Below are 25,031 nucleotides of genomic sequence, written 5' to 3' on the forward strand. Positions count from 1 at the left end.
ACAGTTCCATAGGATAGTGGAGTAGGATAGGAGTACAGTAGGATACTGGATCTTGTATTTTTGTTAGGAATCACAAAATATTTATGTGATAGCTGTGTCCATCCAGAAACCTACCTTAACCGGTAAATTACCTAATGATTATATATATATATATATATATATATATATATATATATATATATATATATATATATATATATACATACACTTTCATACCTATTTTTAATGTCACAGGACTTTGATTTCACATAAATTAGGCCAAACATCAATGTGAAATATCAACACACCAAGTAGGTAATGTATTCTACGAAAAGGTGCCGCGATAGATAATCTCTTGACTCTAAATGATTCAGAGTTACATATAAGGAGCTTTATTTCTCTTTCAGTGAGTACCTTCCGGCGATTCAAAGTGGAACTATTCGGGCGTGTCACTTAAAATTATGGTTTCAGGCCATCCACCTTCCGGTCTCTAGTGCATTCCCTTTTCTCTTCCCAAGTTCCTCTCCTGATCGCATTATTGCATGCTTCTCGTTGGCTAAGAAAAGAATTTTGATATGCACGAATGAAATATGCTCCGTCATGATTATACTCTTGGGATACTAGGTCTAATTCAAAAATGTTCTTGCAGCATGAAAATAATTAAACTATATCAATACAAAGAACTCACCAAGAACTCATTTACTCATAGAAGCACTTACGTTTACAAGTCTTTTCTTATGTCCAGAAAGTTTGCTCCATTTACGAATATCCGGATAACTAATAGGTATTAATGTGTAAACACGTATTTAAACGTATGGTGAAAATTTTGTTTTCTTTTTCATGCTATACCTGTACATTCGGACTTATTGATGGATCAAATATCCTTGAATAATCTCTATACCAATGGAAATATGATTATAGATGGAGGTTTTAACTGAAATAAAATTTTTCAACTTTGCTAGCAACGCCAAGTCGGTTGGATAATATTTTAATCTAAGTAACTAGGATAAGCATATAATATTCTTAATAATTCTGAGTTGGGTATTTGTTTTTATAATGAAAGGATGCTGAGTAAGAAGGTTAAGATAAGGTTAGTGAAACCTTTGATGTGGAGCGTGGTTACGTACAGTAAGGAAAATTGGTCTTCGTTGCAAGATGTCTGGAATAAATTGGAGGCTTTTGAGATGTCGGTGTGTAGAATTGTGAAAAATTAAAATGGATAGGAATGAAAAGGAAGGAAGAAGTACCAAGTATAGGGGTAAAAGGTAGAGGTAAAGGGATTTTTGCATGAGTGTGTGCGCTGCTGTGGGTGTAATTTTCCATGTTGTTGTTTTGCATGTGGTATTGTTCCTTTTTACGGTTGGTGACCTAACACCCCCCGCCACACGCCCCTTGCGGGGTATTATGTAGATATGTAGTAGATATGTATAATGGGATAGGGAATTAGTAGTGTAGGGGAACCATCACAGAAGTGCTAGACATGGCGGGGGAAGGGAAGGGGGGTTCATTGGAGAAATCCAAAGGGGGCAGGAAAGGTGGTCGCAGAGCGGGGATCGAGATGGTGCGGTGGCTATCGTACTGGCTTGCCACCCAGAGAGCCCGGGTTCAAATCCCGGCAGTGTTGAATATTTTTCAGAGGTATCTCGATCCCTACTTGAGGTTCTTTGTGGAGGGCACTTTGAGTGAGCACGCCGTCCGTCGAATGGGACGTTAAACTGCGGCCCCCTTGGCGCCTTTCGTAAAAAGTAGGCTAATGTCGACGCCGGGTTTCCCTCCACCCTTCATCCTTTCCTGTCCATCCCTAATGGCGCAAATGACCTCAGCTGTCGGTCGCCTCCCCTAAATAATACTACTGCTACTCATAATAGCAGCCTTGCTGCCCTCCTTCCAGTTGAACAATAGTATTCTTATCGGCCCAATGGTCGCTTAACTTGCTTAAAATTCAACTCACCCAGATGCGTCAGCGTATATATATGGAGTACCCTTCATTTTCTGGTTTTCCTGTGGGCTCTGAACGTTGTCCAGCACAAACCTTGAATGCAAATTGGTTTGTTGCGTCAGTTATAGTTTCCTGAGAGCTTTATTTACCTGATAAAGTGGAGTAAATACTCGTGTAAGGCGATTAAGGCTTCGGCGACCGCTCTCCACTTGATACGTGGCCATCGTGGGCATACGTAAGTTGCGGGTGAGAGGGGGAGTGAAATACGTATTCTTTATATATTATTCAGGGTCATCGGATGACTATTCCTCTTCAAAATTACTCCCTGAGAAAGTTTCCGTGGCGTTAGGGTGACGAAAGAGGCAACGGGTGGGACTCGGAAAAAAAAGAAATTTTAGAAAGTCTCTCCTGGTGACAATTTGTTCTCTCATTTGCTATGTCCTCTCGATCTGCTCCTCTCCCTCTCGTCATTTTGCATTTCCTTTGGAATACGACTCACCGCCACACTTGATTGATTTCACTGGACATCCGACAGGCTTTCGGCATTCTCAAGCTCTCCCGAATGTTACTCATTTTGTAGCTCTGTTTACGTTCTACCTCCCTTAATTTCATCCAAAATGCCTATTCATTTCCTGCCACCTCGATTTATCATTTTTTTATAAGTTTATTGCCCTGAAATCCACCGCTAGGGTGTGTGGCAGGGTGTGAATACACACCAGACTAATTTTGATCCGAATATGACCCTAAATATGGCCCAAAATAAATAAAAATAAATATATAAAACGTGAGGGTTAATCTTCACTTCCAGCTTTCGCGGCTTCTCTCCCATCACTGTCTTCAGCATACGACTGATTCTCAAAATCTTCTGCATCCACTTGTACTGCCTTCTTCAAATGTCTCCCAAAAAACATTTCTCCTTTTCCACCATGCCAAGAACTTAATCGTTGGTTTACCTTTCCGCCCGTTTTCTTTTTTCATTCTACTCCTCACCCACATCTCTAAGGCTTCCCATTCACACCTATCCTCTTGCCTCGATGACTGAGTTTCGGAGCCAGATAAAAATACTCTCAATATTAAAGTTTTCACCGGTATTTTTTTTTCGTCTTTACTTAGGGTGTCTGCCATCAACTCCTGCTTCTTTGTACACGATTTCCCTAATGTTCCCAGGGAAAAGATCGCCATTGTAAGCTCAGAAACCATCAGACGAAATGTAGTAGACTACGTCGGCGTCTGCACAAACGCGCAGAGTCGTCGTACCACATTGTCTGGGGACAAGACAATCAGAACATCGGGCGTTTGTTGGAAACCCACGGCAATACTACTGGGCAACTGGGGTGTCCACTGGACGTCCTATATAACTTCGCATTTCCCTTCCAAAAGTAAAACATTTCCCAGCAACGCGTCTCAGTCACTCTTCCACTGCATTCCGGGAAAGGCCTCCCAGTTTCGTCCTCCTTCCCCTACTCCGTCCCCGTTGCTGCCGCCTCTCCCATCCGCTGTGTCCTCACTCCCTTACCGACCTCACTCTTCCTCTCCCTCCTTACTTACTTCCCCTCCCATTCTTCTCTCTGCATCAGCACTTCCCCGTTTGTCCTTCGCCCCATGCAGTGCACGGCACTCCGTCCTTTCCCCCTTCTCCCTTCCCACTCCAGACCGTGCTTCTCCGCCCGCCCCCCCTTCGTTCCCCCCACCCTCTCATTTCTCACAACACTCCCTCCCCCACTTCTCGTCCCGCCCGAGTTCCTCCGCAGTCACGCTCACTCTTACTCTCGAAGGCGTGCTAGACCGGCCAATCGGAACATATTTCCCTCCTCCCGTGACCCCAGCAAGCCTCGAGTCTCGGCGGTGGCGTTGGCTGCGCTCGCTTCCAATCAGCTGGTCAGGAGGGGGGGGAGTGAGTGTTTGCGGGCGAACTGACGTGGTGTGATGGGACCTCACGCTTTCAGTTGCCGTCGTCGCTGTGTTGTTGTCGAGTTGTACCGCCCCGCGTGAACGAGTCTTTTTAGATTGAGATTTTGGTCCTTTCCTCGTGTGTCACGAGTGCGTCTCATTTGGCGGTCGTGATTTCTCCGAGGGTGAGCCGTGCTGAGAGCCGCGCTGGAGGTTTTCGAGAGGATTGAATTTCCCTTTCGCGGCTCCCTCTCTCTCTGTCTCTCAACCGCTCTTAACTACCGCCGACGGAGTCTGTCGAGAGGAAGGGAGACATCGTTGGTCGTGGCGGCAGTTCGGCTCTTAAAAAGAGTTTGTGTCCATTTCCCAGACCCTTATTTTTGTGCCGAGAGTGGAATAACCGTTTGGATCTTGGATTAGTGTGTGATCTGTGGGTGTCATGAATGGTCGCTTCATTTCTTTCTCGAAAAGTGCGCATTTTGGAGATTTTTATTCGTTCTCTCTCTCCGCTTGAGTGTGGTGATACTACGCGATTAGTCTTAGAATCGCATCATTACCTTCCTAGTGTTTCGAACCGCCTCTCAAGTGTTTTATTGAGTGTGTCATTTTCAGACAATTCCACTTGCCTGTGAGATCCATTCGAGTTTTCATTAGTTATCAGTGCTGTATGAGAGGACGGGAGATTCGGTTGGTGCCTTAATCGGTGTGTTCACAGGTGTGTTGCCAAGAAAAAGAAAAAAACGAAGCTGTGGTTATCAGTGTGAGGGATCTTTCTTTTCGTGGTGTTTTGGTGGAATCGCGATTAAAGTTGAGATTTCGAAGCTCTTCGTGAGATTCCAATGGGAATCATGGGTGCTGAGGAGGGCTCTCCCGAGGGAGTCGGCCGGATGGGAAAGGAACAACAGGGTGGTCTCAAGAAAACCCCGACCCGCTCGTCCTCCATGAAGGGTGACTCTTCATCCTCACCTTCCCCGGGCTCCGACAGCCCCCACAAGAAGAAAACGCCGAGGTTTCCCTCGAGGGAAAGGAATTACGCGGTCAGACGTCGGCGACGGGGAAGCCGGTCGCAGAGTCCACGGAACGAGGAGTTGACGAAGGAACCCCACGTGGGCGAAGGGTGCTGCCGCGGAGGCAAATGCGGCGATGGAGAGAAGTAAGATTAACGCTCACGTTTTATCTGGCTCCTGACTCAGTCGTGGTGATGGAATAACATTCTGTGACGTTATTTGAAGATAGATATTTTTCGGTGTCGCAACCTGTTTGGCTAAATTACGCAATAGAAACAAATAAGTTAATTATTTCATGCAACGAGATCAAATAAATGAATGGATGGCTTTGCATCATGCATAGCCAATCTGGTACAGAACGTTTAAGTTTCTCCGTGTCTGGAATGTTTTTGATTCTTTCAGAAACGATTAAAATCATATTAATGAGAAAGTATCCCGTTGTACGACGGTCTTTGGAGTACTAAATGCTGCCATGATTTAGTGCTGTTGTTTGCACAGTTATACCTCAGTCATAGCACGTATGTGTACTCAATTTGCAACTTAATTGAAATCAAAATGTCAATTTTAATGTCAATCACTCTTTATGGTAGGCGGATTAATCGATGTTTAGCGGTAATTACACGCTTGAGATAATATTTTCCTCGCCCTATTTTCATTTCCCGTAAATGTCATATTTTGGATCACTCGTTGAGGAAATATGACACATACTAAGATATACTTACGAAGGCGCTCGCATGGCCTGGAAATTGCTTACCTAGGGCTAGAAGGAATCTCTCGTGGATACACTAACATTTATTATGGCCTCTGAGGAACCTTTCGGGTAATTTAACGGGCGTATACCATTCAAAGTCTTTGTTGCCTGTCGGCACTGCAGCATAGTTGGGTCACTTTCGTTCCTCCAGGTAGTCTCCGGGATTCCTCGGGCCACGCATAACCCGGATGTCTCTGGAGTTTCGTAAAGCCTAAGGCTCCCTCCGATTGACGCCTCCCAGATTGGGACAGTTCCGCCATGAGATAATTTACGTCCCTATGCCAATGATCATTGAGGAAACATTTTCTTCATTTATTTTTCGTTTTGAGTTTTCATATATCGGCGTAAATAAATTAAATTTGTGAAAAACTTCTGAGAAGTTTCTTCCAAAGACATTGTTTTACATACGTCATAGTATATAATTCGTTCAAGTTGTTTGTGTCCGCCAATGTGTTCGAAAACTTAATTAGAAAATTTGTCGGTGTACCCGGTGGGTACAGCAATGCTTAGCATGCTTAAGTCAGCCACCGGCTTCCAGTTAGGGGCGTTGTGCACCCAATTAAACCAAGAAACCACAGTAATAAACCTGAAAGTTGGTTTGATAGCCGATGGTAGAGCTCTCGTAATGCTAAACCCTATGTCGTCTGGAATTCACGCATTAGGGTAATAATATCCTTCCCCTGTTCCGCCTTAGCTTGCCCTGGAAAACCTCGTACCCTGAGTATCACACAGCTTGGGTAAATTTGAGGGTGGCCAGAGGCGTCAGTCAACCTGGAACCGAACCCGTACTCTCTAATCAGAAATCCAACGCTATAACCACTTGTCTACCGCACCACTTATCCAATTAGTGGCGGTCAATTTCAAGCCGGAGGCGCGAGTGTTAGGGGCGCCTCTTGGGACTACAGTGCACAGCCCTGTACCGCGGTCCTCGGTGAAAGTATCGTAATATTGTAGCAACCTACTGATTGAGGTCTTTCGGCATACATGCTAAGTTCTTTGAATGTATGCATTCATATTTATATGCCCTTCATAAAGCGACCTTCGCGGAATAATGATTGCTATCAACCCGAATATAGGGCGTGCTATTAATACATATTCGCATTAGCCTTACCAGAGCATATAATGTTGCAGAAGTTCCTCCAATCTCTGCCAGTCAGTTCAGCCACATTAAACCAAAACGTAACTTGTAAAAATGATACGTGGAGCTTATTTATTTACCGTTTCGTCGTGTGCCCTTCTTGGTATTTTTCCGTTTCTAGGGGATAAATCATCCACTTTCTTAATTTTAATGCCTTAATGTGATCGGCTCAATGGTGGATTGCAAGCCCATTTGAGGTTCTTTAGATATTGCAATGAGAAAGCGTAGGCGCACAATTTTGTCGATTCAAGTACAGCTATGATATTTTCGCAATTGAGAATCGAAAATATGTCATTATCGTGTTATGAAATGAGGACATCAGATTTAAAATCATATTTCGTTGTGAATTTCCATTCGTATAAGGGCTTCGCGATTTGACAATTTACACCAGCTATTTGTTTGATATATCTGAGAGCAGCAATTTTATAGGCTCCAACTTTTATGGTTAAAAGCTATCTTTCAACTGTCAATTTTTTTTCTTTATCACGGATATTAATTTTACGATGTAGCATCGCATGGATTTCAGAATAGACTTTTAGAATATCGCTTCAGTTGTGGAGGATTGGTCGTATCTCTCTTGGTTTTCTTCTTTCCCCCAATTGCCTCCTTCCTCAGCAGACGCATTCTCCGAGGGCGGCACTGACTGAATCTTAGAAGTGTTTCCCGCCATTTATTTAGCCTTAGTCCGAAAACAGCACTTTTCGGCCTTTACTTCGGTTTATTAACAGCGTCAACAATCGAAACGATTACAAACACAGAAGCCTTAGATGGAGGAAAACCCACCCAGGTGGGATTCGAACCCGCGACCCTTGCATCGACAGACGAGGACGTTACCCCGCCACCACCGTGGCCGGTGAACGTGTATGGTTTTCTAGTCATGATTTACCAATATTTCGTCCATCGTCGCGTAGTAGCAGCTTGTGTTCTCCCATTAAAATTCAATGAAGTGTTTTCGTTGCCGTCAGGAGTTAATTTGCCCAAATGGATTCGTTTTTCTCTTGGTTGAATATATGTATAATTTCCCTACATCCTGTTTGTGTCAAAAAAACACCTCCAGGTCAAATGTCTCATATGTAGTTATTTCTCACAATCCTTCAGCGAATTGTTTTGCGCCATCATACCTTTTTTTACCTCATTCTTTTGTTTGAGGTTGAATTTGACGTTTTTTCTCGATCCTGAAGAAATTGGTGGATCGTGTTCGTGTAATTGACTTTGTAATTTCCAGATTGGAAATTGTGGATGCTCTTTTTTACGTATTTTCTTATGGTTTAACTTTATTTTAGTTGTTAACCAATTTACTTCTCATGTTAGACTTGGCAATATGTCGTTAGTTAGTGTGTCCACCCAAACCACACCTTAACCGGAAGATAATCCACTTTAACGGAATACATATTAAAGGTTTCCGAGTATCATTACACGGCCTGGTAAATACTCTCTAAAGGATATCGGTAACTTTTTTTATCTACTCTTTCTCCTCGAGCACGGTTCTAGATAATTCATAATTTTACTTCCCATTGTCATGTTTTTCCTTCCTCAGATTCCGTCTTCCTCTCAAAAATCATATCCTTTGACTGTCCCAAGTCCACTCTTAATGTCCCTCTCTTACTTAAAGCTTTTTACCTATGCCTATATTTCACACCCTATCTCGTGTGCCTTCGTCTCGCTTGAGGCTCACTTTCTCCAACCTCCCATCCAGCGCGTCACATTTCGAAATCTCCTAATATACGTACGTTCATCCTCCAATCTTCGAATGCAAGTTTCCGTGTCAATGGGATCCAGCTCCAGCAGTCATCGTTCAGTCAACCCGCGGGCTTAACGTCAACCTCGCTAGGAGGTGACCTTTTTACCATTACAAATGTCGACACACATACTTCTGCGTGATCATAGAAATGAATGAACTCTTCCCACCCCCCTCTTATTCTTCTCTTTCCTCCGAATCTATTTATTTTCTTTATTCCATATTAGACTGACGCGCATAATGTGAACCTAGAGTTAGCCTTTAATGTGGTTCGTGACTGCACGAATCAATGTGTCGACTTAGTTAATGTATTATTGATGAGTAGTGAGAGTAATGTAACACCCGTCGATTCGTACTTCGGATTTGTAGTATTTAGGGGAGGCGACCGACAGCTGAGGTCATTTGCGCCATTAGGGATGGATAGGGAAGGATGAGGGGTGGAGAGAAACCCGGTGTCGGCATTAGCCTACTCTTTACGAAAGGCGCCAAGGGGTCCGCAGCTTAAGGTCCCGTCCGACGGACGGCGCACTTACTCAAAGTGCTCTCCACGAAGCATCGAGATACCAATGTTAAGAAGTAATGATTCCAAAAAAAACTGTCTTCAAATAGATAATTATTTTGAACAATCTAGTCATGCTCTAGCTAATTATGCTTTAATATTATTAAGGAGGAAGTAGTAGCATTTAGGGGAGGCGACCGACAGCTGAGGTCATTTGCGCCATTAGGGATGGACAGGGAAGGATAAAAGGGGGAGAGAAACCCAGCGTCGGAATCAGCCTACTCCTAACGAAAGGTGCCAAGGGGTCCGCAGGTTAACCTCCCATCTGTCGGACGGCGTACTCGCTCTCTCACTACAAGTGTCCTCCAGAAGGTAACTCAAGTAGGGATCGGGATGCCACTGAAAAATATCTGCGGCCGCCGGCATTCGAACCCGGGCCCTTTGGGTGGGATCATACTTCGTATTAAGATATAATGTGAATAAACAGCTTTTAAGCGCTCTTTTAAGTTCTTATCAATTTTTAAAACCTGCTTTTAAACTTATTTTGGACTGGTTGTGAGGCGTTAATTTCTGAAACCATTAAATTTATGCTATTTTTTCCCACAAATTGTTTTCTATTATGTCGAAAATAGGGTGGAAAGGTGCTGTTAAGTTAACGCTGTTACAGTTTTCATATATTTGCGCGGATGATATCAGTTTATCGTAAGGACGACATGTATTTCTGCACCATTAATTCATAATTCCTCGGGTTGGAGTCCTCCATTGCCAAAAGAGAATATGGATCATAGAATTCTTATGTCATTTTTTATTAAAATTAAAACGGGAAGACCTTGTTTAACTATCTTCATTTGATGGAGTGCACTTAGGGCTTCAAGTAAAGGAAGTTATGACGAAATGTCGTACAGTTGAAATCTCCATACAACCTCCTGAAATATGTATCGTATTTAAAACAGCGTTTCGAAACCGGCTTACGTTTATCAGTGTTGCTGGCAAGGCCTTCAGTGACAGGTTCTCATGAGTCAGGAGAGAAGATTATCTATGGCCACTAGAGCTCTCCAAGTTCTCTCCCTTGCCAGACGCATTAAAAGGCATTCAGTCGTTTTAGCCGGAATTCTGTCCACTTGTTAATGTCCCTATCCCCGTGTAGACAGTCACCTTATTTGAATAGCGCATTTGGTCTCCGCCAAGTCAGAATATACGATATTGAGACGAAAATTAAACTACTGAACTCAGCAACTTCATATTTATCAACTTATACTCATGATTATAGCTATCAAACTATGCCGAATAAATGTAAAATGTAAAGCTAAGCGGGTTTCAGAATGTGTGTTACTCATATGGGAAAAGTATGTAAAGTATGTACAGATGTGGAGTAGGCCTACACAGTTTGAATGATTTTTGGCACAGCAACCAAATTTTCAGCAATCGCGGTTCGGTGTCGCCAACGCATTGAAACGTATTGAAATGAGAAAGAGTGATTATGTTCTCTTAAAATTATTGCAATACAACTGGACGCAGGTTTCGTAGGAGCTCTACAATATTAGGTGAAATTACAAGACGACCTGACATCTCACCTGATGATGTCAAGCTACTACGAAACCATTGTCTTGGCGTGTTTGAAAAAAAGTGTGGAAAACCTTACGCTTTATCAATCAAATAAAGAATATCAGGGATCGACATGTTGTGGTGGCTATCGTACTGGCTTCCCACCCAGAAGGCCCGGGTTCAAATCCCGGCGGTGTTGAATATTTTTCAGTGGTATCTCGATCCCTACTTGAGGTGCTTTGTGGAGGGCACTTTGAGTGAGTACGCCGTCCGTCGGATGGGACGTAAAGCTGCGGACCCCATGGCGCCTTTCGCAAAGAGTAGGCTAATGCCGACGCCGGGTTTCTCTCCACCCTTCATCCTTTCCTGTCCATCTCCTATGGCGCAAATGGCTTCAGCTGTCGGTCGCCTCCCCTAAATACTACTCTTACATGAAGGAATTTCACAAAGTTACTCTAAATGCATTTAATATTGCTAAAACGTAGCTGATCTGTGTTATTATTCTTTCTTTCTCATGGAATCCTTAGGTTACGGACAAAATAATTTTTCGGACATCGAAGTTGAAATAGAATTGAAACTGACTTTGATTTTTTTATTTTAACATTCTGTTTGAAATTGAAAACTGTCTTGTGTCTTCAAGTATACGTTTCATTACGAATATGTGCTACGTGTAATGTGTGCACCAACGTCACGCCTTGATGCATTGAAATATATTCAACTCAAAGGACGGGAAGTTAGATGTGCCGAAAGCCTGCGACTCTTGAATGATTTTCTCACCCACTTCTCTTGAAATATTTCGCAGTTCATCCTTCATTGTTCTTAGCGAGCGATCTTAACCGCCACAGAGGAGGGCAGAATTCAGAGCAATGAACCGCGAAACTGCCTTCGGCCTGAATTGTGGGCGTTGAAGCCATTTAGAGCGAAAAAGTCACTATTTTTTTTCAGTCGATTGGGTCGTGGCATTAACCTTAATTCAACACTTGGATGAGCGTGCAATGCCACCTTCAATTAGAACGATCTGCTGGGCAATTGAGGCGACTTTCGCCTTTCGTTCGGAAGTGAGCACGATTGCCTTGCACGAGAAAGTTTTCCTCTGCTGTACTAGGCGATTGATCTCTCTAATTTTGCTAATATGAAAATTTTTAATGATCAACATCCTGTCGAATTGGAACCTGACGCGGTTGAAAGGGAAGAGTCAGAATCGTGGCGACACGCCTTGGAACGGCTGGTGTTAACGAAACTCTTTTGCTGTACTCGGGAATGATAACATGTTTTGTAAACATCCGGCAATTCTATGTAGATGAATAAATAAAAAAGAATGATAACACGTTTTACAAACCTCCGGCAATTCTATGTAAATGCATAAATAAGAGGGAATGATGACACGTTTTATAAACGTCCGGTAATTCTCTGTAAATGAATAAATACAATTGTTCGAGTCAGAAATTAGGAAATTAATTGCCCTGGACACTGGATGTGGAGAAATATTTTTAGGTGGTTTTTTTTATTTTCTTGTAACCATGGTTTTGGTTAAAGGTGTTAAACCTCATGCACATTTTATTCCGAATTTTATTTTAGTGGGTACGCCTCCCACTCGTTGCTTTTCGTCGTAACATTACTCCATTCGTTCAAATCACCATGGCAGGCGTCGCCGCGTGGATTGGAGACATTGTCACTCACATAAGTAAAATTAACTTTCTTAAGATCCACAGTTTGTTTAATTAAAAATGGAGTACAGTTAGTTTTGTCCCGCTAGGCCATCATGAGGTACAACTCCTGACGTGATGCTGCTGAGGTGCAATAGTATTTGATGATGGCTCAACAGGCAGAAATATTCTTTCTTTTTTATTTGATAGCATGTTGTTGTTGTGTTATAACTGTGACATTATTCGATTCCTTTAATAATTTCACCGATCTATCTTATGTAACAGAATTGATATTTCCGTTTCGATATAAATTTCATCGGTCGCACTTTCAAGCGTCTCTGAATTATTTCTGTGAACTTGAAACTTATTAAACAGGAGGCTATATCATTTCCTTTTAAGAAAAATATGTGCGTCATTTCGCAAGAAAGTTGGTTGTCGCTTCTCTTTGAAGTAATCGTCAACAGAGGAGACGCATTTCGTAAGTTTGAGCGATTATATGCAAACCCATTGGTAGTTCTAAGTATTTAACATTTATCGCAGTGTAAGCATAGCCTTTACTATTTAACAGGCGAGTTCTGCTGCTTGAACAAGATGTTGAAACGGCGGAATGCTTTCTTTCCTCTTAAGGATCATTTTTGTAAAACAATTGGGTGTAAATAGTTCCCGGAAGATGTTGTTGCAATAAAAATCTCGGTTATTAAAATAATATAAATAAATCACGGTGTCGTCACGTAGCTGCATTTTATATTGTTTATTAATGGCCAAAATGGTTTCATTTACCTGAATAGATAAACTCCAAAACAAACTACCGCACAAGTTTCTATTTTCTTCCCCATTTCCCGTTTCTTTTTGTAGAGTCAAGTCTTCCGAAGCCGACTTGAATGTCTGCTGCTAGTTACCACGTTGCGTGTAATCTTAAGTTCTTATCATCTTTCACCTTCAACCACTCTAATTTTTTCTCTCTTTTGCCCTTGAATAAGCCACGTAATCACCAGCCATGTTTTTCCTCTCATTAAAACTTTTACACTTTTATTTGGAACCTTATTCGTTTTAACGTAAGTGGAGGGAACTGGAATGAAATTGAAACTGAGAATACGCTGTGAATTGGTAGAAAAGCCATGAAGCACATTTGTTGCATATGCCAGCTTTTCATGAATATTCATGCCAAAAGGTTCTTCATTTTCAGGTACGATATTAAGGAGCTTAACGACGAAAAGTTAAAACAGGAGTTCTTAGCGTCCTTTTGTTCCGTTTAGACCCAATTAAGTGAAATTTGTGTAAAAAAAATTGTGTTGTATGCTTGCAGATGGAGAGTACTAAACGAACTGAGTTAGAAATTGCTGATTGACGTGCTGTACATTCAATGGTACTCATTAAATCTTGCTTCGTTAAATTATATTCTATCTTCGGCATATTTTAAACTCTATTTGTCGTCAAAGTTCAGCGTTAACGCGTTCATCTTCTAACAGCACACAGCCGCGGCTGCAAGTAATAGTTGATGGGTATGCAGAATCGTGCCATGGTTTGGTGTAGAAGAAGATATCATTCCATTAATACCATTATATATATTACCAGCATTTGTCTCTCTATGCTGTTGTTCAAACGGTTATGATGTGTGATTACGAAAAATTGCCAGCACTCAATAACACTTAGCAGTAAAAGCAGTTAAAATGTTGAACAATCAAATCTAAATTCTTTCATAAATGCCGATCAAGCTTTAAATAGACTCTCCACTATTGATTCCCATACCATAACTTTTAATTTTACCTTATCAATTTTTAAGGTATCGGACCGACATTCGTTTAATCATCTGAAATCACAATAAGTCCTTTCGTGTGCAATGTTCTAAGTATCGAACGCCTACTCTTAACTTGGTATAGCATGGGGAAATTATCGTAATCCCAAAACCTTTGAAGTCATTTTTATCGATTAAGTAAAACATAATGTTTGGCTTTCAATCAAATTTTACGAAAACGTGAACCACTTTTGCAATTGAATGGCAAAAAAATAGCATGATATCATATTTGAGTTGGTTATGTGAATAAATCTGAATTACCAGTATTTATAATGTAAATGTATAGTTTTTATTGCGGTGTTAAGGTATTCCACGATAAGTCGGTGGCACATCTCAATTTTTGTCACCAAGTTCGCCAAGTAAAGTTAAGTTTATCTAAAGAGTGAATGCCCACCAACTGGAGTACTCCACGGTTAATACTTGCCCTTTGTTAAGCTGTCATAGGGTTTGAATCTGTTTTGTCCACGATCGTGCTTTCACAAGTTGCAGAATCCATGGCTAGTGCGAGACAGGGTACTTACCAAGGTGAATTTAGTAAGCGTGGCGCTAGATGTAATGGAAAACACTCACACGCCTGATTTGACTCGGGACGACCTCAAACGAAGTTTCTTAAGGTGATGTGCGTCACTTCACCGCGTGACTTGTTGCTTGGTCGTTGATTTCGGTTTTGACGTCGGAGAACGTCACATATGATCGGTGCGGGAAGATTTGAGTGAAATGCTTTGTCACGTATTTGAAATTTTTTAAGCTTTCACTCCCGTCACGTATATCTGCTAGCTCGGTTCTACGGCCGCCTCTTTGACTTCGCTTCACGGAGCCGTGTTAATTCGTACAGAATCCAATAGGATTGGCCCTTGTGCCTCATTCATCGAATCGGACATGCTATTTGCATTCGTAATGCTCTTCATATTCTCTCAACCTCGGAGGAGTGAAAGGGAATAGTAAACATCTACTCTCTCCGCGGAATATTCGCCCTTTTCGGCCGTGAAATTAGGTACACGTGTGTATCCGGTCAAATAATGAAACTATTCATTTCGAATGAACCCATATTTTGGGTACCTTAGTCTTATCATTGTGTTGCGTCACGAAAAAAGACTCATAGAATCGAATGTAAGAGATTACCTCGTTGGTCAATGAGCATTTAGCTCAGTGGAGTCGGTGTATTTATGAGAATTTGATGATAAGACAGCAACCGGAAGCAGTAGACACTAGTATTTTATTTACTTTCCAGTGTTTATATTGAACGTATGCGAAAGAGAACTAATGGAAATTATAAACATTTCAAGGACGCTTTGATTTGAATGATATGAATGGAAATATGATGATTGCGCTAGGTACATATTCCCTTCGGAGAACAATGATTCGAAAATAATTTGCAATTTTTTCGGTCCGAAAGTGATAAAATACAGGGACTAAATTCATACCAATATCTTTAAAAAAAAAATTTCTGTCCTTAGAACAACAAATTTTGAAAAATTTCCCGTAATATCAATCGTAAACAATTACGAGGGCTAGAATTAACTTACTTTCCTGCTTATATTAAAAATTGGAAATTATTTTATCTCAAGGACGCTTTTATTTAAATAATATGAATGGAAATATGATGATTGCGCTAGGTACATATTCCCTTCGGAGAACAATCATTCGAAAATAATTTGCTATTTTTTTGATCGGAAAGATATAAAATATAGGGACTAAATTTGTACCAATATCTTAAAATAAATTTTTCTGTCCTTAGAACAACAAAGTTGGAAAAATTTCCCGTAATATCAATCGTAAACACGGATACAAAGGCCAGAATTAACAAGGTAAATCAACGCTTTGGTTTGGGTAGGTGATGGTTGAGTTCGGACAGTACTAAACTCGACGGTGTGTCAACAATTCACACATGAGGGTAGGGGGGCCAGATCCTTTCCCTGTACTGGCTATGATTTCCAAGGAAGATCTAGTACCTAGCTTGGGAGGAGCGGAGAGTTCCCCGAGTGACTTTCCTGGGAATCGAACCCGGCCCCTCCGGTCCGTAGTCCAACACTTTACCCCTGGACTACTGCAACTAATGCAAGAATATTTTATGGACATATATATTCCCAGGTTTGTACGAGAGTTTGCTCAAACGTGTGCACATGCAAACAATTTATAAGTATGCTAATAAAATAGGGTGTTATTTCATCCATTTCAAAATTTTCCTTGAAGGACAGGACATCATCATCATTCATATGGCTCTATTCATTTCTGTTTATTTAAATTACTCTTGTTGTAACATCCATAATTCGTATAGTGTAATCCAGGAACTCCTTTCTTGGCCTTCCTCTTTCTGTTCGTTCAAGGACTTTCTTCCTTTATTCTTTCTGGAAAGGAGTGTTTTGCTTCAGAACATGCTCAGCAGATTTAATTTTCCTTTTCTCCAACTCTCTTCTCAAATTTCTCTCCTCTTTTAACTCCTAATAGGACTTCAATATTGATTTTATTATCTGTCCTACTTGTTCATGTCGTCCTTCGCTAAATTCACATTTCCATTGCTTCCAACCTCGACTTTTCCCTACTTCCCATTGTCCAAATTTTCCTCCCATATAACATACGAAGGATTTTCTAATTTCCTAATTCGTGTGGTTGATAAAAGCCCAGTTAGTTATTTTTTTACATTGTCAATGGTTCTTTGATCTTTAAATATATTATCGATATATTCCAGAGGTCTCAAAGCGACAATTTCGGAGTGTAAAAAAATCATTCGCCTTGACCGGGATTGGAACCCGGATCCCTTGAAGCCCGGCCGAGTGCTTCGGCCAGTTAGGCTATCGAGACTAAAATTTTTGGGGCTTTATATGTTAGAGTTTAAGTGGACGTGCGATAGCTTAATTGGCTAAAGCACTCGGCCGGACATCGAGGGATTCGGATTCGAATCTCGGTCAAGGCGAATGATTTTTACGCGCTCAAATGTTTGCATTGAAATTCATATTTGCGGATGACTCTGTTAAAAGTTACCGTTGGGGCATCTCCCGCAGTTTCTTGGAATATTCCAGTGGTTCCCAAGGCTTACACCACAAATATGGCTCATGGTGTTGCGGTTCGAGATATTTTACGTACGCTCTTCGATTGACTAGTTTTTAGTATGGATTAGGTGGTTAGAAGAGAGATACCCAGTCCACAGAGGAACCTTACCTTTGCTCTCTTTTCGTAGTCCGTAACAGATCTACGAGTACGTTTGGAAAACATAATTGATTTCTAGATTTTCAATTCTTTTCATTTCTTGAGAAACCGACGGTGGCTAGGGAGTCGTAAAGTACAGTAGGGGGATTTATATGCGTAATACGAGGCGTCGTTTTTGTTTCGTTGACGCATTCATGAGGATAATCGATAATAAATTAGAGTCCCTTATGGTAATTTCTAAGAATTCTAGCCAGCGAATAAATCGGAAAGCTTGCAAATAGCCACGGACACAGAATAGCGATATATTTCCTCGTGACGGAAACGATTGAACGCTTTTAATGCGAATATTCGCATCAAGACGATAGGGAAAATTCCAGAAATTTAGCATATTGTTTAAGTTACATTTTAGAGTGAACGAAAAGGAAATCCGAACTGGTAATTCGACTGTAGAAAATTGTTATTATTATTATTTAAAAAAACACGTGCTGATAGACATTGTCAGATGGCACACAGATCCCAATTAATCACAAAACATAATAGATAAAATCAGTCAGTAAAACAAAAGTACACTTAAAGGAAACTTCCAAACACAAATATCTTTAACAAAACAAGATAATCCCCATCTCATTTACATCCATCAATCAGCAAGAAGAATAAATAAGATAAACTAAAAAAATAAGCTGTTACATATAATAGAATACACCACACATCAATCAAATTATTACGCATATTCGTTAAATCTTTTCTTAAAAGGATATTATTGAAGGCAGTACGCGACTGTTTGTAACGTTGATCACTGAGGGGTATGGGGATTTTACAAAATGAATAGAAGCGATAAATAGGAAGTGTGAGCGGAATTCGAGAGTAATTTTGTCCGAGTAAAAATTATTGTCCGGCCCATAAGGCACTGGTGGTATAAAAGTAAAACTTCACATCAATCGGTATGTGTGCATTATTAAGTGGTGTATCTCAGTGACGTACTGAGTGATTTGCAACAAAAAAGAAAGCACCAATTTACCACACCCAGGATGAGAACCTTGACAATCGACGTGTCAGGCCATTGCTATCCTCAATTCAAAACTTCTTAAAAGAGGTAGGTCTCTGTAAAAGCTTGGGGAGATATTCTTTTCCTTCTCAAGGAAGTTGTATGCAATTAAGTTCGTCCGATTTTGTTATCTTTCCTATTTCAGCGAAACTAGACCTTATGTTCTAGTATCGGGAAGTAAATGGTCGCCAATAGTCGCCAAAGACATATAATCTTAACAGCGGCTGTGTGTGCAGTTCATATCACAATCTCCTCTTTCACAGAACTTGTTCCTATCCCGTTCTGGGTATTAGTGTGATCTATCAACCCCTGACTAATACATTAACCGCCCGCTTTGTTTGTTGGCGGGAGCGTTTGCGATTTGTCAAGTGCAGAAGACAAATCACCGTTCAAAATGTCTTTCTATTGTCTTTTATCTCTCGAGGATAGAATGGAAGGGAGTGGAGGTGGATGTGGTATCGAGGCCAAAGGTGCCGCATTAGATTTTCGCAATTTAGATCTTTTTCAGAAAGCGTGCGCAAGTGAAGCGCTCTTTCCCTGGGATGGATAAATAATGATCATAAAGTACCACTGGACCACCTCGGCACACTTGTGTCATAGCTCTTCGAGGTTTTGTTTCCACCTTTTTGGGTGTATGGACTAGGTCAGTATCAGCATACACACAGACTCTCTTAATGAATGAGCAACTTTACATTTGAAATCAACTCTTTAAGCAATGATAATGGCATCGGTGGTAAGTTTGTGCAAATTTACGGGTGTTCACGATTAAAAAAAAATAACTTTGTATTTTACACACTTTTTGGTTGATGGTACGTAAAGATTAAATTCATTCTATTTTGACTGCAATAGAAAACCAGAATCGAATTTCCTTCCTCGAAATAGATTGGATTCTTTATCGATGTGAACCAGCATATTCTAATTTGGAACCCAGATGTATATATTTATGTTTTTAATGATAGTTCAAATTTAAGTCGTCAAATCTTACAGCAGTTATACTATATATCGTCTCCTTAGAAATATTCAGATGGCAATCGGTTATTAACATAAGTTACAATACCCTGAGGTATAACATAGTATGCTATCTTCAAATACGTGAAACTCCTCCCATATTCGTGATTCACAATAATGACCGATTTTCCACTCACTCTTTATCAATGGTGCTCATTCAGTCGTTTTAAATATGCATTAATATTCCAAAGCGCAAAGGAACCAAGCAATTGATTTGCAATTTTCAAGAAATAATTCATGGAGGTGAATAATATGCTGGTTACCTGAGAAAATGCATGGGGTTCATTTCATCGACACGTTCTGGACATTGTTTCAAAATTTTCCCCAAATGTTTTATATAAAACCATTAAAACTGTTTTTCGTTTCAGTGCTTTTAAAGTTGAGAAAATGCAATAACCTACTGTGTTTTTTTTTGTTTCCATAGAAAATTATTTTTTTATGCCCTCGAGGAATATCTCTCAAATTCGTGACATGTTCCGTCTATTCAAATTTGGCCTCTGTTGATAAATTCAGCCAAATTGCCGTAGTTATAAACAATTTATATGTTTTTCTAGATTAAATAAGTAAATTCTATTAGTGAACGCAATGGCATTTGAAAGCCTCTCGCGGTTGGTCTTGTAATATTTTTTTCCTTGCTGTCTCGTATTTGCAACAGTGTCACTTGTGGTGCGAATAACATAAATTATATCGGAATGAATGCTCATTGCATAGGCCAAGTTTCAATTGATCCTTTACCATCTCAACTTACGTGAACTCGAAAGAGTATGCCTTCGTTCATGTCTCCAGGTTGGATTGCCCTGTTCTAGCCATCCGAGGCAATTCATCACCTCTTTTAATCAATCTATTTTATCCGTATATGCGTGCTCAATTGTATCCAAATAGCTCACCCCGCGAGAAAATCCCCCGCATCCGAAGTAATTCTGCAAGTCACTTTGGAATACATGGGGTCAGACACCGTAAGAAAACTTGACAGACATGCGTTAGCTTGGAAGACTTTATTCATGTCAAGATCGATTATTATTGCCCGATGACGATTGCTTTATTCATCCCTGAAAGTCTTCCCAAGGGCAATGCGACTCCGCATATCCATTAGGCTATCTGGAGCATGATGATTAGGGCGATAGTTTTTTTTCGTACGAACTGCTGCTTTGAATAAAGATCCGCTCTCTATCTTTATTTCTAAATCTATTACCGGCGGATGAAGTAAAAGTTCACAGCAAGTGGCGAGGTCACTTGATGTGACATTCGACCTTGCTCATTCCTTGGATGCGAAACTCGTTGCGGTTTCATGTGAGCGTACATTTACGAGTTACGGAATTTTATTTGGACCATCGCGCCAAAATATGGCATTTTGAAATGAAACACTTGATCTTCGGAAGGACACAATTATTTGCCTACTTTCACTCTATTGAAACGACAGAAAAATAATTTGAATGGCTTTTCTCAGAGCAAGACGAAGTTCGAGCTGTGAAATTAGACTTCTTCATAGTACATTCGGATAAAGTATTCAATCAATAAAATAAATCAATAAATAAAATAAATGTCCATTGTTAAATTTTATTGGCATATGCATGTCACTAAATCCTGTGGTAATAAGAGACTATTCAGATTCGTTCCGTGAAATATAGTTTTGAGCAAACCAGAGTTTCCTGCAATATGTTACACAATTCTTTAGTATTTATTCGTTTTATTCAATAACTAATAATTGACTCAGACAGATGTGACCGAGTATTTTTTGGGAGATTAGGAAATGCTGATGTGAAGAGTGAGGATGGTGAGAAAATTGAAGAAGAAAGTGAAGGGACGCTATTTCTTTGTAGTTGTAGATTTTGGGGAGGCGAACTAGAGCTGAGGTTATTTGCGTCATTAGGGATGGATGAGAATGAAGGAAGGGTGGAGAGAAACCCGGCGTCAGCATTGGCCTACTCTTAACGAAAGGCAGAAAAGGGTTCACACATTAAAGTCCTATCCATACTCACTCAAAATGCTCTCCTCAAAGAACCTAAAGTAGGGATGGAAAAAATTGCCGCCTCCAGGATTCGAATCCGGGACCCATGGCATGGAAGCAAGTACATTAGCCACCGCGCTACCCCGCTCGCTGCTAATTGTTTGTCTCTGCAGGAATATTATTTAAGCAACAAGAACAGCACAAAAGAAACAAAAGGGACGATAATACGCCAATGGTTAAGGAGAAAGTTCCGACTTGCGAGGTCCTCTGGCGAAATTGTTAGGAACTCAAACAGATTTTAGTTTTAGTTAGAGGGAATATCGAAAAAAAATTTTCATTAATTTAAAATGGATTAAAAAAAGCATTCTTTGTCAATCTAGAGGTTTGGTTTGAATTGAGTTTCAAAATGGCATCGAAATTCATGCAGAATTTAATACAAAATGTTGTGCGATCGTGGAAACTTAACTCGTTAGACGATCGGAATATAATTATACCAAAGTCTCCTTCCTGCGTATAGTTATCGATTTTACGTACTTACTTGAGGGTATTACTGTCGCATATTCAAGCTACGTACATAAGGGACTCGGGTAAGTACATGATGGTAAAGTTAAGTATCGTGTACGGACGCTGCATTAGGGGGAAGGATGTTGGAGAAGGGCCGAGAGGAAAAAGCAGTTCACCCTTAACCTGCAAGTCGTGATCCCCCATTGCGTCACGGTCACGCGGCTTCAAGTCTGTATATTTTTTGTTCCATTTGCGCCTGCAGACTGCGAAGCCGCTTCAAAGGCCACTCAAGGGTGCGCAATTGCCATCTCTTTCAGCGACTTCGTTATGTATGTACCCACTGCCCGGAGAGACACTCGCCATTAACGTACGTTCCAGTGGTATGCTCCCCTTTTCGTTAGCACTTTAAAAAGGGCGACAGCGAAGAACAAAGAGTACGTAGTAGCGTAAAGGACCGCGGGAAGCGAGGGGGAACGGGGCCGATGCCCCTGCCGGATTACGTCCACCAGGGGGCACAGCTAATCGTTCCGAATCTTCACGGGCCGTCGGTGAGGGACGCATGCAATGCCTAGAACTTCATCGTTTGCGGTTTTTCCGTCCATGTCATTCCTCCATTATTCTCCACACCCATATCTTAAAGTAATGTAATCTACGCTTATCGTCTTTCTTTAACGACCAAGTTTCCGAACCATTTAAAAACCATATTTACGTTTTCACCATTCCACATTGGAAATATGTAAATCTGCAGATGCCCTGAGCTGTCGGTTGCCTTCACTTACAGCTATACAAACTTGTATTCTACGACTGCAGTATTCAACATGGAGGTTGTTTAAAGGTGTAGGTATACGAGAGCCGAGCTTGTAGAGCCTACATGGAATATATATGTATATGTGTGTGTATATATATATGTATGTATGTATGTATGTATATATATATATACATATATATATATACATATATATATACATATATATATATACATATATATATATATATATACATATATATATACATATATATATATATATATATATATATATATATATATATATATATATATATAATTTTGTGTGTGTGGGTCGCGGTTGTCCAGGGGTAGAGCGTTGGACTACTGACCGGAGGGCTCGGGTTTGATTCCCGGGCAAGCCTTTCTGGGCACCTGCAGTCCTTCCAAGTGTCCTCTGATATTTCGGGTACCAGATTTTCCTGGGAAACCATAACCGGTACAGGGAAAGGAACTGGCCCCCCTGCCCTGATGTGTGAATTTCACACGCCGTCGGGTTTAGTGCAGGGTGAACTCTAGCATCACCTACCAAACCGACCTTCGGGCAGATTACTGTGTTTATGGTATATATAAGCTAAGTTATTTCCCTCTCTGCCTTGAGAATAAATAAATATATATATATATATATATATATATATATATATATATATATATATATATATATTGTGCGGTTCATATATTTAAGTACGGGTAGTCCGGTCCGTGCTCTATGACGCTTTCGATTGCCCAAGTAAATCCGTTTGCCGAAAAATCACACGACTAAGCTCAGGGCTTGCAGAGGCATCAAACGGATTAGATTTTTCCCTCACTCCCTTCCTCGGCCTTCAGCCGAGCGCTCTATCCACTGCCTTTACCTCATGCCGTCCAAAATCAAATATAAAGTGAAAAGTTTACATGATATGTTGTGTAACATATTCATCGTCATTCGAAAGGACTACACAAGCGAGTTACTACAAGGGCTTGTAAATTTAATTATAGCTTAGAGAAACGGTCCCAAGGTTATTCTGCGGGTTAATAAGAGCCCGAAGTTCACCGGCTCGATTCCCGCCTTGATCATTGCCTCGTGTAAGCAGTGAATATTTGCTCTACATTTTCAAGATGCGTACATTTTCCATCTTGAAACTTTTGGACAGTTTCAGTTCACCTCGAACGTTGGAAGAGGTGCTCCTAGAATTAATCGTCTCTGTCCTTTTCCACTGGAATCCTGTCGTCGCCGAATAGACGGCAGGGCGCCGAAAAGACGGTAGGAGGGATTTATTTTTTTCCGCGACATCTCAGGGAAATAGTCAGGGGCGTCGGTCGTACTTTAAAAACTTTCGAGGAGCGACGGCGTGCAAATAAATTAAAGGAACTCCGCTTTGTGTCGAATGGAATAGCTAAATGAAATCCGAGGAGCAAGCGGTGGATGGAATAAGTGGAGCGAGAGAGGGAGGGATGATGCGGCGTGGAGAGACGTCGTGTGTTAGGGGAGAAGGGATGCGACAATACGAGGAGGCTAGCAGGTGCGTCTCGGACACGCCTTCGTGCCCTCCCGACCTCCCGTTTCCTTTTGTTTCCTCTCGTGGAATCCAGTTTGCGTCAAGGTCGCCGCTGCTTAGAATGATGGTTCCCTACCAAAATCAAAGGATGAAGAACTTTATGGAAATTAAAATATCCCTAACACTCATTGTTGAATCAAGACGATGGGCGTAGATTGGGGGCTTTTGAATATGACCACGTGGAGAAGGATGGGAAAGTGAAATGGACGGAAATTAAAACAAACGATGAAGAAGTACCTCCAAGAAATTGTGGAACAGGTTGGAGAGAGTATTGGTAGAATTCCAAAGGATGCAAGGAAGGTGGGGATACTGAGGATTTCGTCTTGCGATGGACTGTTGAAGACTTGAGCTAAGAGAGGAGAAAGTTGGACAATTGAGGTGCTCCATTGAAGAAGGGTTTATTTTAGTGTAGAGTATCAGGTTATTGAAATAATTGATAAATTTAAATTGAACCAACATTTATAAGTACTCTTTACCGTTTAACAAATTCTTAAATAAAATCTGAGGCGACAGTTTCATTAGTGAGCGTTTACACAATTGATTATTTGCTCTTCTGGGCATATTACATTATTTCCCCATAAATAATACCTGATTTTTGCAATGATAAACCCTGCGGCACGCAAGACTCCTTATGGACGAACTCTTGTTCTTTAAGGTAACGTAATCAACACGTAAATACCATAAAAACCTTTTGTAATTTAAGGACAGTCCCCAAGTGTAGCGTGAATAGGTGTGCTTCCAATGACACGTCGGAAGAGGTAAAAAAAAAACCCTGAAAAATACAAGTCTAGTATAACCATCTCCCAAAATGAGAAATTCAGGCGTCTGTCAATTATATCGCTCATTTGCTTCCTACTTTTGAAGAGAAAGTTTTAAGAAAATAATTTTTGGGATAGATTTAGTCAAAATATATTCATTGCATTACCATATCCATTTTTATCCTTCTTTGTCTTACAGCCAGGGGTTTTCATTGAAATTTCTCGGAAAAGGTTTTAGTATTCTGGGCAAATGTCACGCTGGGCCTGGTTTTACTGCATTCCTATGACCTTTCACAGTATTTCATGGCATAAGAATAGCCGGAGAACGTCTTCTCAAGTAATAAAGGTTGCGGCTACAGCCTCAGAATAATT

General features: G+C 40.8%; 1 protein-coding gene across 3 annotated transcripts in view; it reads left to right on the plus strand.

Annotated features, from left to right (window-relative positions):
* Window positions 1-25,031, plus strand: part of Lmpt (four and a half LIM domains protein limpet) — a 946,158-nt gene that overhangs the window by 334,844 nt on the left and 586,283 nt on the right. Inside the window, exon 1 of one of the 3 annotated variants that reach the window (XM_071599516.1) lies at window positions 4,642-4,961. The exons of the other annotated variants lie outside the window; for them this stretch is intronic. Coding sequence (XP_071455617.1) covers window positions 4,648-4,961 — 314 coding nt within the window. The 5' untranslated portion in view covers window positions 4,642-4,647. Of the gene's footprint in view, window positions 1-4,641; window positions 4,962-25,031 lie in introns of those variants that run through there. 3 annotated transcript variants of the gene reach the window in all.

The sequence above is a fragment of the Hetaerina americana genome, unplaced genomic scaffold, assembly GCF_022747635.1.
Source record: "Hetaerina americana unplaced genomic scaffold, ioHetAmer1.1.p SCAF_11, whole genome shotgun sequence".
Taxonomy (NCBI): domain Eukaryota; kingdom Metazoa; phylum Arthropoda; class Insecta; order Odonata; family Calopterygidae; genus Hetaerina; species Hetaerina americana.